General features: G+C 61.4%; 1 protein-coding gene across 7 annotated transcripts in view; it reads left to right on the top strand.

Annotated features, from left to right (window-relative positions):
* Window positions 1-5,505, top strand: part of NOL4L (nucleolar protein 4 like) — a 54,569-nt gene extending 49,064 nt beyond the window's left edge. For all 7 annotated transcript variants that reach the window (XM_057424761.1, XM_057424762.1, XM_057424767.1 and 4 more), the window contains 6 exons: window positions 1,662-1,933; window positions 2,600-2,785; window positions 2,863-3,054; window positions 3,146-3,268; window positions 3,493-3,694; window positions 5,306-5,505. In XM_057424761.1, the coding sequence (XP_057280744.1) occupies window positions 1,662-1,933; window positions 2,600-2,785; window positions 2,863-3,054; window positions 3,146-3,268; window positions 3,493-3,694; window positions 5,306-5,505 (1,175 nt within the window). The remainder of the gene's footprint in view (window positions 1-1,661; window positions 1,934-2,599; window positions 2,786-2,862; window positions 3,055-3,145; window positions 3,269-3,492; window positions 3,695-5,305) is intronic.
* Window positions 5,506-11,926: the final 6,421 nt, after the last annotated feature.

An 11,926-nucleotide genomic window follows, 5' to 3' on the forward strand; every position in this document is an offset into this window, starting at 1 on the left:
CTCGCGGAGGCACCTGATGGAATAAAGGATTGAGAGCGGCGAGGGGAGGGAGCGCAGGGACGGGCTGAGCCCGCGGGAAGGGCGCGCCTGGCCCCGGGGCTGGGCTCCCGGGCCGGGTGCGGGCAGGGCTGGGTGCAGGCAGGAGCGGGTGCAGGCAGGAGCGGGTGCGGGCAGGAGCGGGTGCAGGCAGGGCTGGGTGCAGGCAGGAGCGGGTGCAGGCAGGGCTGGGTGCGGGCAGGGCTGGGTGCAGGCAGGAGCGGGTGCAGGCAGGGCTGGGTGCAGGCAGGAGCGGGTGCAGGCAGGGCTGGGTGCAGGCAGGGCTGGGTGCAGGCAGGAGCGGGTGCAGGCAGGGCTGGGTGCAGGCAGGAGCGGGTGCAGGCAGGGCTGGGTGCAGGCAGGAGCGGGTGCGGGCAGGGCTGGGTGCAGGCAGCAGCAGGTGCAGGCAGGAGCGGGTGCAGGCAGGAGCGGGTGCAGGCAGGAGCGGGTGCAGGCAGGGCTGGGTGCAGGCAGGAGCGGGTGCAGGCAGGGCTGGGTGCAGGCAGGAGCCGGTGCAGGCAGGGCTGGGTGCAGGCAGGAGCGGGTGCAGGCAGGGCTGGGTGCAGGCAGGAGCGGGTGCGGGCAGGAGCGGGTGCGGGCAGGGCTGGGTGCAGGCAGGAGCGGGTGCAGGCAGGGCTGGGTGCAGGCAGGAGTGGGTGCAGGCAGGAGTGGGTGCAGGCAGGAGCGGGTGCGGGCAGGGCTGGGTGCAGGCAGGAGCGGGTGCAGGCAGGGCTGGGCGCTCTGCCGTGGCTGGGCTGCTCCGCAGAGCAGGAGGCTGGCACGGTGGGAGGGATGGTGCCAGGAGCCGGGGGTGTGTGGATGCAAGCAGGAGCTGCGCTGGGCTTTGCCGTCACCAGGTCCCTGGGCCGTGGGTCTGCTTGGTTTGGGTGGAACAGGGGAGCGGGAGCATCCATGTAGGGTGTAGGAGGTCATTTGGGCTTTGGGAGGGACAGGAGGGACATCGTGCATCTCTTGCCCCTCCTGCAGCATTGTGCTCAGGAGCCTTACCCTGGCCTGGCCCCTGCGAACAGAGCTCCCAACGGTGCGTCCATTCCACACCCTCAGCGGTTTCCCACCCGGCTGCGCCTGTCCTCATGTGCTGTCCCCTCGCCCTGCGGTGCAGCCTGTACCTGAGCTGCTGGTGCTGGAGCTCCTCACCTCCCAGAGCCCCAGGAGGACGGCGGGGAGCGGCAATGCCCCTTTCTCCTCCCTGCAATGCAAACAGAAACCGAAAAGGACCAAATTCCAAAGTTCTTATTCAAGCCCGGGCGCCGCAGCCCCGGGTGGAGGCGCAGGGACTGTCCCCTGCGGGAGGGACGGGCGGCCCTGGTCAGGGTATGGCAGGGTCCGGTGTGCTCTGAGGGACCAGGGAGCGGAGCCGTGTGACGATGGTGTCCGTGCTCCCAGCGGCTGCATCCCGGTGCCCAAAGCACGGCCCTGCCGGCCTGGTTCCCGGCGGCACATGTGGTGATCCTAAGTGAGTCCGGGGTAGCCCTGGGGCTTCCAAAGCAGGGGTGCATCCATGCTGCGTGCCCTGGTAGGCTCAGGGGAGGTTGGCCCCGTGGTGGCAGAGCTGCTCGCCCGCCTCGGGGCACCACGGGGTGAGCACACGTCCTTCCTCGCAGATGACTCCTCGTCAGAGAGCTGCAGCGGGAATGGCTCCTCCACCCTGAACCCCTCGACCTCGAGCAGCACGCAGGGCGACAGCGCCTTCCCCGAGATGAACGGCAATGGCCCCGCGGCGCCCATGGACTTCACGGCGGCGGCCGACGAGCAGCCCATCAACCTGTGCGACAAGCTGGCCCCGGCGCACGGCACCCCCTCCTACCAGGCGGACGGCTGCAGCGCCGACGGGCTGCGCAGCAGGGGCAAGTACGGCGTGAAGAGCACGGCAGAGGTACGGCCCCGATAGGGGAGGTGGCAGGGGACACGATGTGGTGCCCCTGGTGTCCCTGGCCAGGGCTGGTCACGGGGCATGGCGCAGGGGGAGCAACCAGGCAGGGACGTGGCTCCTGCCGCAGCACCAGGATAGCAGAGAGCAGGGCAGCCGGGCTGGGAGCCTTTCCCTTGTAGGGACGCAAGGATGGACAAACTGTGCCTGGCCAAACCCCAGCCTTGGGCTGCTGCTGCTCGGCAGAGTTCAGCCCAGGCACCGAGCAAGCGGTTGGCAGAGAGGAGGAGGGAGGGTTGGGGAGAGCTGGGGGCACCCCTCACATCCCGCCTGCCCCAGAGCCGGGGCTCTGCAGTGGGCTCGTCTCACCCCAGCCCGTGCAAGGAGGATCCTGTTTGGTCCAGGCAGTGTGTTCCCCAGGGTCAGGCAGAGCCGCGCTGCCTGCACTTTGGGCCATCACAGGCCACATGAGGTCACCATGTCCCCTCCTGCCCCAAGCAGGCAGGAGCTGGCACTTGGGGAAGCCCAGTCATGGGTTCATCTTCCCAGGGTGCAGGAACATCGGGAAAGGGGGCAGAAGCAGTGAACCGAGGAGAAAGGGTTTTTACCTTGTGACCCCAGGCAGAGGCGAGCAGGCAAGGGATGCTTATGGTAATTCCTGTGTCCTCTCAGTCCCCTCCATACAGCTCTGGTAGCTATGACTCCATCAAGACAGAGGTGAGCGGCTGCCCCGAGGACCTGACCGTCGGCAGGGCCCCCACGGCTGACGAAGATGATGATGACCACGATGACCATGAAGACAACGATAAGATCAATGACTCGGAGGGGATGGACCCAGAGAGGCTAAAGGCTTTCAATGTAAGGAGGGCTCCATGGGCATGGTGAGCCCTGCTGCCTCCATCTTGGTGTTCCACCATCTCCCTTCTCCTTTGCAGATGTTTGTGCGCCTCTTCGTGGATGAGAACCTGGACCGGATGGTTCCCATCTCCAAGCAGCCCAAGGAGAAGATCCAGGCCATCATCGAGTCCTGCAGCCGGCAGTTCCCCGAGTTCCAGGAGCGGGCACGCAAGCGCATCCGCACCTACCTCAAATCCTGCCGCCGCATGAAGAAGAACGGGATGGAGATGGTGAGCGGCCACCCCGGTGCCCCCCTCCCCGTGCACCACCGCTCCTGGTGCAGCAGGTACCTGAGGGTCTCCTCTGCTTGTGTCCCTGCAGACCAGGCCCACGCCGCCACACCTGACCTCAGCCATGGCCGAGAACATCCTGGCCGCTGCCTGTGAGAGCGAGACGCGGAAAGCAGCCAAGAGGATGCGGCTGGAGATCTACCAAACCTCCCAGGTACGGTGCTGGCGGCTGGAGGTGGGCGAGGGACGGAGCCAGCAGCACCCTGTGGTGGCTGGGGAGAAGGAGAGACATTTCTGAGTGATGACAAGGCTTTATTAAAAGTCTGTCTGAAACAAGAGGGCTGCAGAGCATGGCCCAGACTCAGGCCAGCAGGGATGGGGAGCTGGACCAGGCATCCCTGCTCCTCACTGGACTCAGTCTGCGTTTCCCCCACGCAGGACGAGCCCATCGCTCTTGATAAACAGCACTCCAGAGACTCCACAGCCATCACCCACTCCTCCTACTCACTGCCAGCTTCATCTTACTCCCAAGACCCAGTCTACATCAATGGAAGCCTCAACTACAGCTACCGTGGCTACGGGTCCCTGGGGGGCAGCCTGCAGCCGCCTGCCTCCCTCCAGACGGGCAACCACAGTAACGGTGAGTGACCACACACTGCACCGGGAGCACCCCTGCCCATCGCCTCCATCCCAGGCTCCGCATCCCTGCAGGGCAGACTGGAGCACAGGGCTGCTCCCAAGCCCCCTCTTCCCCTGCAGCTGACCCGCATTGCCCGGCTGCTCAGCTTGCCTCCTCAGCAAGTGCTGACTGCTGAGCTGAACCTGGAGGGACGGAGGAGGTGGCACTGGGAGGGAGGGAGCGTCCCAGAATAACAGGGGAATCTGCACCAGCTGTTAATGGTTAACAGGAGCGGGCGCCTATCGCTGCCCTCATCTCGTGGCTGGTACGAGCCCATCCGTCCCCAGCCTGCTTTGGTGGCTCTGGGAGAGCAGGATGGGGCCGGTGCAGCTGGGGCTCCTGCTGCAGCTCGGGAGGGTGCTTGGGGGCTGCCTGGGAGAACAGGACCGGTGCTGCAGGGCAGGAGGAGGGTGCAGGGGGCTGGCTGGTTTAGGAGCAGGTGGACAGAGGCCATGGTGGTCCTTGGCCAGTCCTTTGGCAGTCTCCAGGCTTTTGCTTGCCCTGGTGCACGCTGTGCTGCTGCCCTGCCCCTGCCCACCCCAACAGGAGGGAGGATTTGGAAGGATGTGATTTCCGGAGCCCTGCGAGATGCCTGTCTGGGATTAACTCTTATCATCCCTTCCTAATGCTTCTTAACCCTGAATAAAGAGCCCGCCCCGGCCTCCAGCTGCTGAGACCTAATCCTTGGAGCCGCGGCGATGGGTCCTGCCCTGGGCAGCACCAGCACCCCTGGCCCTGCACTGGCTCCGAGGGGTGAGGCACCGAGCACCCCAGAGCAGCCCCAGGGAGCAGCCAGGCCCTGCTCAGCACAGCAGCACGTGGCTCCTTCCGAATGCATTCTGAACCTCACTTCCCCTTTGCCCAAGCTCCGGCCCAGCCCTCCAGGGGCAGGATGGTGCTGCCGTAGCCGGAGCTCTGCGGGGAGCTGCCCGTCTGCCTCGCTGAGCAGGAAGCCTGCAGGGTTTGCTGCCCACAAGCGTCTTCTCCCTCCATCCCCCACCTGAGGCGATTCCTGCTCAAACCACGGCCCCACCGGAGCTCCTTCCCCCTCGGTGAGCCGGGAAATGGCTCCCTTTACTGCTGCCTTTTCTGTCCAGTGAAATTGCTTTCACTTGAGAGCCTCCTCCTCCTCCTCCTCCTCCTCCCCTGGCAGGCTGATTACCCTGGTGTGCAAGTGCTCTGCTGGGGCTGCTCCTCCCACAGCTCCAGCACAGTGTTCCCTGGATGCTTTCCCTCCTGCCCTCAGCAATGGGCTCCCCTCCCTGCCACTGTCACCGGTGGGATCCCCCACTGGTGGCCTGCAAATCACTGCAGCCCAGTCCCTGCTCCGCGTCCCCCGTGTCCCACGGCTGTGCCAGGCCACGCAGCGGGAGCTCAGCCCTCCTGGATCCTTTCTGCAGCATCACCAAGGGCTCCATCAGCCCGCAGCGCTCCAGCTCACAGCTCAGGCTCAGTCAGGGCTCTGCAGGGAGAGGTGCGGGAGCAGGGGCTTCCCGTGGGCACCTCCTCGTGGCAGGATGGGCACGGGCAGAGCGCCTCTGCCTGAGCTTGCCTCTTGCTTTCCCTCGGCAGGTCCCACGGATCTCAGCATGAAAGGTGGGGCCTCGAGCACGGCCCCGTCCAACAGCACCAGCAGGGGGATGCAGGCTGCGCAGCTCAGCCCCACGGAGATCAGCGCCGTGCGGCAGCTCATCGCCGGCTACCGGGAGTCCGCGGCCTTCCTGCTCCGCTCGGCAGACGAACTGGAAAACCTCATTTTACAGCAGAACTGACTCCTCCTCGCTCCAGAAGACAATTCCTACCTGCTGGCAAGAGGCTCCCGGCGCGTCCTGCTCAGGACCATCGCCCTCCCGGCCGGGTACACGTAGTTTTAGAAGGTGGAATCCAAAAGACCTCTTTTCTTTCACACTCCGAGCACCTGGGACTTGAGGCACAAGGACACGTTTTGAACCGTACCAACAGCCAAACCCGCGGCTTGGGAGGACGTGGGACTTCCAGGGCAGAAGGGAGCCTGGGGAGGTTTGGGGCTGCAGATGTATTTAGAATAACCTTTGTGGACCCAAATGTTAGATTCCCGTCCCCAGATAATTTCTGAGTCTTAGGTGAGCTGAATCACATATTTATTGAGAAATGGACCCTCCTCTCCCCTTAGTAATTTATTTTTCTGAAAATGGATTCTTTTGAGTTTGTACGGATTGCCAGGTTTTTGTCTGTCTGACCAGGAGGAATTGAGTCCTGTGAAATAACACATTCCATATCACCACACTGCTAATGCCCAGGCAGCTCGGCCTGTTTCTCTGGGGAGCCCTTGTCGCGCAGGGAGCACGGCCGCCATCCAGCCCCGGAGCAGCGTCCCGCTTAGCCCTCGGCGGCCCCGCAGCAGCGCCGGGCTCTCCGTGTCCCGCAGAGCCTCGGCAGAGCTCGGCAGCCCCCGGCTGGAAGCGGCCCAGCAGACGAGAGGAGGAAGGAAGGAAAGAACCTGAGAAACGCGGGCTCGCGGGCACCCTCCGTTCTCTACCTCAGCCTCCGTTGTGGGCTCCCTGCAGGGCCGGCGGCGCTGGTCCTGGTGAGTGTCGCAGCCGCGTGCATCGCGCCGAGGAGGCTGGAAGCGGCCGGGGCCCTGCTGCTGGGCGGCAGCTCCTCAGCCCCGGCCCCACCTGAGCCCAGCCCTGGGGCGGCACCGGGAGCAGGAGCCCCTTAGGAACCGCACGGGTGGAATAAAGCTGATGCCGGGTCCCTGCCTGGGGAGCAAGCGCGGGTGGAAGATGGAGACAGGCAACGCTCGGCAGCAGCACTGACAAAGTCCTCTCCGGGGCCCAGGATCCTCCCCCCTCCCTGCTCACAGCCCTGGAACAAGCCCACCATGCCCAAAGTGTGGAAAACCGATAATGCGATGACCGCTCTGCCCCGTTACCGCCCCTCCCTACCCCCCAATAATGCACTTCGTTTTGCTCAGTGCAATACCTACTACCAGTGCTGCTAAACCCAGGGACTTCGCTCAGGCCGGGGATGCTGAGCCGAGCTCAAGCAATGCAACGTGCTGTGGAGCCACGGAGAGAGCAGCGCCCGCTCCCAGCCCGGGCAGGAGCCCTCACCCCGGGGCAGACATTCGAGAAGTGCAAACCCCGTTCGAAAGGTCGAGGTTTTCCCTCTTTGGAGCCAGCTTTGGTCCTTTTGGGCTCCTCTCTCCTGCTCCAGGGCTGATGCCGCTGGCACAGGCTCGAGCAGGCACAGGCGGCGGTGGCTGGACCCGGCCCGTTCCCTCCCTAGCCTTTATACCCGATCGTAGTCCCCACACACTGGAAGAGGAGCAAAGCCTCTGCCCTGCTTTAGGCTCAGCACAGCAGGGGCCAGCACGGGGCTGAGGCCGCGCTTGCAGGGCAGCAGGAGGGACCTCCCGTTGCCCATTGACCGCTCCCCCCAAACCTGAACCTTCCCGTAGCATGTGGAGAAAAGGGACCAGCCCCCCCCACCCCGTCCGTGCAGGGATGGGGGGGCCTGGTGAGACCTGAGCCCGTCCCCAGCCCCCTGAGCCCAGGCTCAGGCTCATTCCTCCCTAGCACCTCCCTGCCCGGCATTGATGTAAATACTGACCCGTGTGTGAACAGCACGAAGGCCCAAAGCTCTGACACAGACGTGAGCCCGCAGCCGCCTGGGACAGGCTGAACGTGAGGGGAGCAGAGGCAGAGACAATCGCAGTCCCGCACTTCTCCCTCTGCCCCATCCCACCCCAGCCGGTGCCTCCCTCGGCAGAGGCCATCGGGAACCTTTAGCCATAACCTTGCCATCCCGTTCCTGCAGGTGGTGACCCCGGAGAGGCCTCCATCAGCTGCAGCCTGGTTGAAGTTTGATTTAGACCCGTTTTTAGCTGGCGGTCCCAGATCACCTTTGAACTTGTCTTAGCACGTAGTGAAGTAGCTCTTGCGCTTTGTTCAACTGCTGTAGAAGGCGGACGAGGCTCGCGGTTGCATGGGAAGGTACCCGACGGCCCCGTCCTGCCAACTGAGGTTCAGAACTGGCAGCTGAATGGTACAGGCTCAGATTCCCCACGCCCCAGTGACAGCCTCGTCCGACTCCAATGGGATTGACTGTGAATTCCTGTCAGGGATCTTCTCCTTTCTTCTTTCTTCTTTCGTGTCCGTTGGGTGAGCCGCGGCTTTCGAGCCTCTTGGCACGAGCTCCACAGACACCTCGGTGCTCTCCAGCTCGGTTGCGGCTCCTCTGCGCTCCAGGACTGTTTCGCAGCCACATTCCTGTGCTCCCACCAGGCAGGACGGGGTCAGGAATCTCTTGTCCGGGTTTCCCAAGGCGAAGGAACGAGCTCTGCAGATCTGAGGGGTGGAAGGAGAAAGCGGGGTTAGCAAATGGTCTGGATGGGCCGGGCTTTTCCTTAGGAGCTGATCACTGCTGGAGAAAACAGAGTCTAATTTCACGCTCTTGCATTTGAGTTGAACCTCGACCATCCCTGCCCCGGGTTGCTCCGTGGGGCTGTGAGCAGCCGTGACTCGTACCTCCCCGTGCCCCGCGCGGCCGGCGGCTCCCGCACCAGTGCGTGACAAACCGATGCTGCTGCTGCTGCTTTGAACTCAGAGGGTTGATAGACTTTTCCTTTGTAAGTTTTTGTAAGACTTTTTACAAGGTAGCGTAGACCCCCCCCGGCCCCAACGCCCCGGCTCTGGTTTTTATATCATTTAGTGGTGCTTTAGGACCTTCTGTTTGGTTGTTTCGGGGCCGCACGGCTCCGCTCTTCGCCTGTATCTACCTAAGACCAATGTGAACCTTTGTATTTTTGCTCCTCTTTTGGACTCAGTGAAGTGTCCTGTTTACATGTACAGAACTCCCGGCCCCCGTGTGTTCCGCCACACCTGCTCGTGAAGAGGAAGATGCACCTCACCCAGTTCGTCTGCTTAACCCAGCCACAGCCTCACTCACCCCAACACGCATCCGCCCCGAGGAAGTCCCCCCCCCAAACCTGACCCCCCACACCCCCCCGGCAGCAGCGGTGGGGTTTGCACACGGGATTCTCTTGTCCCCCAGCGCCAGTTCAGGATCGGTCCAGGTGGATCCCGCTGCTCCCCATCCCCATCCGAGAGCTGCCGAGCTCAGAGCAGGGGTCACACCACGCAGGGGAGGACTGGCGGGGAAGCAGGGGGGATACCCCCCCCCCCCCAGGATTGGGAACAGCCTTTCCCGAACCATGGGATCGGGCCAAGCTGAGCTCGGGTTGCGAGGGGGGGAGCGCGTCCCGCGGGAGGCTCCCAAAGGAAGCAGCTCTTTGGAAAGCCGGCGCTTTCCCGAGGCTCCGGGAGAAGCATATGGCACTTAACCCGGCTTTTAAGGTGACACTTTATTGCTTAATCAATGGATTCCTTTCGAAATGGTATTTTTGCAGATAGGCACCTATGCAACTTCATGTGGCTCTTAAGCAGATGAGCACTTCCTCCTCACCGAGCTTGGTAAGAGTTATTTGTGTTCTATACTGTGGATTTTTCCAGTAAATGTGGCTTAATATTTTAATTCTTAGGCTGTGTGTCTATTATATATGTGATGCAACTGAATTCTGTTCTGTTTGTGGAATGATTAGCACAGGCCAACTCCCTGTTCCCCTCACTTAACAAAGACCAATGAGCTGTTAATCAAGCTGTTATCTCCATGGTATTACTTGCTAAATGCACTGATTTCATAAGTATGTGGAATCCTTTTTGGGTTTTTTTTTTCTTTCTTTTTTGTTTTTTTTTCTTTCGAATCTGTATATCATATATAAGACTGAATCTACTTAATAAACACTGTATAACAAGAAGGGCTTGCTCCTCCACTGTCGAGCCCGCGGGTGCTGCCGGCACCGGGTGCTCCCCAGCCCTGCGATGCGAGGGGTCGGTGGCAGCGGCCACCAAAGCAGGGTGTAAATGTAGGTGTTAAAGGGTAAAAACCAGCTCCTCGGGTGGGTACTTTTGGCATAAGCGGGTGCGGGTACCAGAGAGCGGCACCAGCACTGAGCCGTGGGGCCGGGCACAGGTTTGCTGCCCAACTCCTCTTTTGAGAGAGTTCATTTGTGAAGCGTCGGGTTCTGGTGAGGAAAAACAAAAGGAGTTTTCACTGAAGTCTGTGGGAAGTTTCTCCCTCTCATGGCAAAACCTGAGTTTTCCTGATCAGCTTCCTTCACTGCGCATAATAAAGCTTTGCATCCGTAAAACGTTCATCTCAAAGCGCTGTGTAGATAAAACCCCCTGGGTTGGAGCAGTGGCTGCCCCGCTCCTTCCACAGTATCACAGAATCCCACCTAAAGCTCCTCCAGCTCCAACCCCTGCACAGGCAGGGACCCCTTCCACTGGAGCAGCTTGCTCCAAGCCCCTGTGTCCAACCTGGCCTTGAGCACTGCCAGGGATGGGGCAGCCACAGCTTCTCTGGGCACCCTGTGCCAGCGCCTCAGCACCCTCACAGGGAAGAGCTTCTGCCTCAGAGCTCATCTCAGTCTCCCCTCTGGCAGGTTCAAGCCATTCCCCTTGTTCTGCCCCTACATCCCTTGCCCAAAGCCCCTCTTTTGTTCTCTTACGTTCAGTAACTTACTGGTGCCCAGAGCCAACGCGAGGGCTCTGCAGCACACACGGGTGCAGCATCTCCCGTGTGCCTGTGACGCAGCCGGGTTCAGCAACAGCCAAGCCTCGGGATGAGCTCCGATCCCAAGTTTCAGATGGCAGCTGGAAGCCATGGGGACTGGTGGTGTGCGGTCGCAGCAGCGTGCAGAACCACTCCCTGTGGAATGACCTGGTGTTGCTGCCTCATCTCCATGGCACAGGCATGGACAGCCCTCTATCCACAGGCAGCTCTGCCACGGGGCTGGATCCAAAGAGCAGAACCTCTGAGGGAGCAGAGCTGCTGCCTGTCAGAGACACGTCAGGGAGGAAACCAGTGCGTTTCTGTGGGGAACTCGGACATGAACAGGGTTTGCTCTTGAGAGCCCCAAGCTCCCCACTCTAGAGGGAGCTGACCCCGACCTCACCCTCCAGAACAGCAGTAACACAGAGATGGGTTGGTTGTTCCGGCTTAAATCCTCCCTAAATGACAGCTCCACTTTCTGCATTCCTTATTTTTAGTGTATTTTGATGACCTGGGCACCTCCAAGCCCTGTTTGCAGACACCTGCCAGAGCCAGGGGCTGCAGCCAGGACCGACGTTCACACACACATAAATCCTGACTCCCCATGGGAGCGATGCCATAAAACCATGAAGCCACGCTTGGGCCAGCAGTTCTTGGCTTTGCCCCCTTACCACGAACTGTAAAGGAAGCTGCTGCACTCCTGCATCACCGCCAGCATCAGTGACCGGGAGGGACCACCGCTGCTGTCCTGCCACGCTGCAGCACTGCTGAGCACAGGGGAGTCAGGGGTTATCAGATGGATCCAATCCACCAGGTCACCTCTGCCTCATGCAGGATCCACCCGATGAGACCGGAGCCCAGATGTGTAATGCAGTAATTCACGTTGTTCTTACCACCTGGAAAAGAGAAAGAGAGAAGGGATGTGTCAATATAGTGCACTTACAGGTAGTTTCAACAGTGTAATCGGTGCCACGTTGTTATCCTCCTCCAAAACCCTTTTCAGACCTATTTATCCAACAACCGAGCACGGTGGCAGCACAAAAGCTGTGACAGCAGCAGCACAAGCTGCCCAGTGACACTGGGCTGGTCTTGGTGCTGCTGCCCACAGGCACCTCCCCAACCAGGCCAGTACCAGCCATCACCGTCACCCCATCACCATCACCACGAGGGCTCCCACAGCCACAGCCTTAGCTCCTGCAGCATCCCAACCTTCGGAGGAGCTGGTTCCCAAGGGCCTCTCAGTGTCTGCAGCATCCTCGGTCCCCTGCAAGTGTGCAGCATCCATGCAATGAAGCTGAGGCTCTGCAGCCTCCCTGCTAAGGAAGAGGAGAGGGGAAGCAGTGACTGCCTCGGGGAGCAGGGCCCGGCTGCAGAAGAAGAGGATGGAAACCAGAAGAGCAGCTTTTACAGAGTCTTTATTTTCCATACCACAAGGGACAGACATGAGCAGACCCAAGGGCTCTGCAAACCAGACACTGCCAGGGGACACGGCCAAGCCAGCCCCGGCTCTGCTCCCATCTTTGGTAAGCCCTCGGCACCTCCATGCTCCCGGGCATCCCCCAGCCTGGGTCTCTCTCCCCATCCCACAACATGAGG

Source organism: Pezoporus wallicus, unplaced genomic scaffold, assembly GCF_028554395.1.
Source record: "Pezoporus wallicus isolate ANWC-B61680 ecotype Strahan unplaced genomic scaffold, APGP_CSIRO_Pwel_v1 contig_13737, whole genome shotgun sequence".
Taxonomy (NCBI): domain Eukaryota; kingdom Metazoa; phylum Chordata; class Aves; order Psittaciformes; family Psittacidae; genus Pezoporus; species Pezoporus wallicus.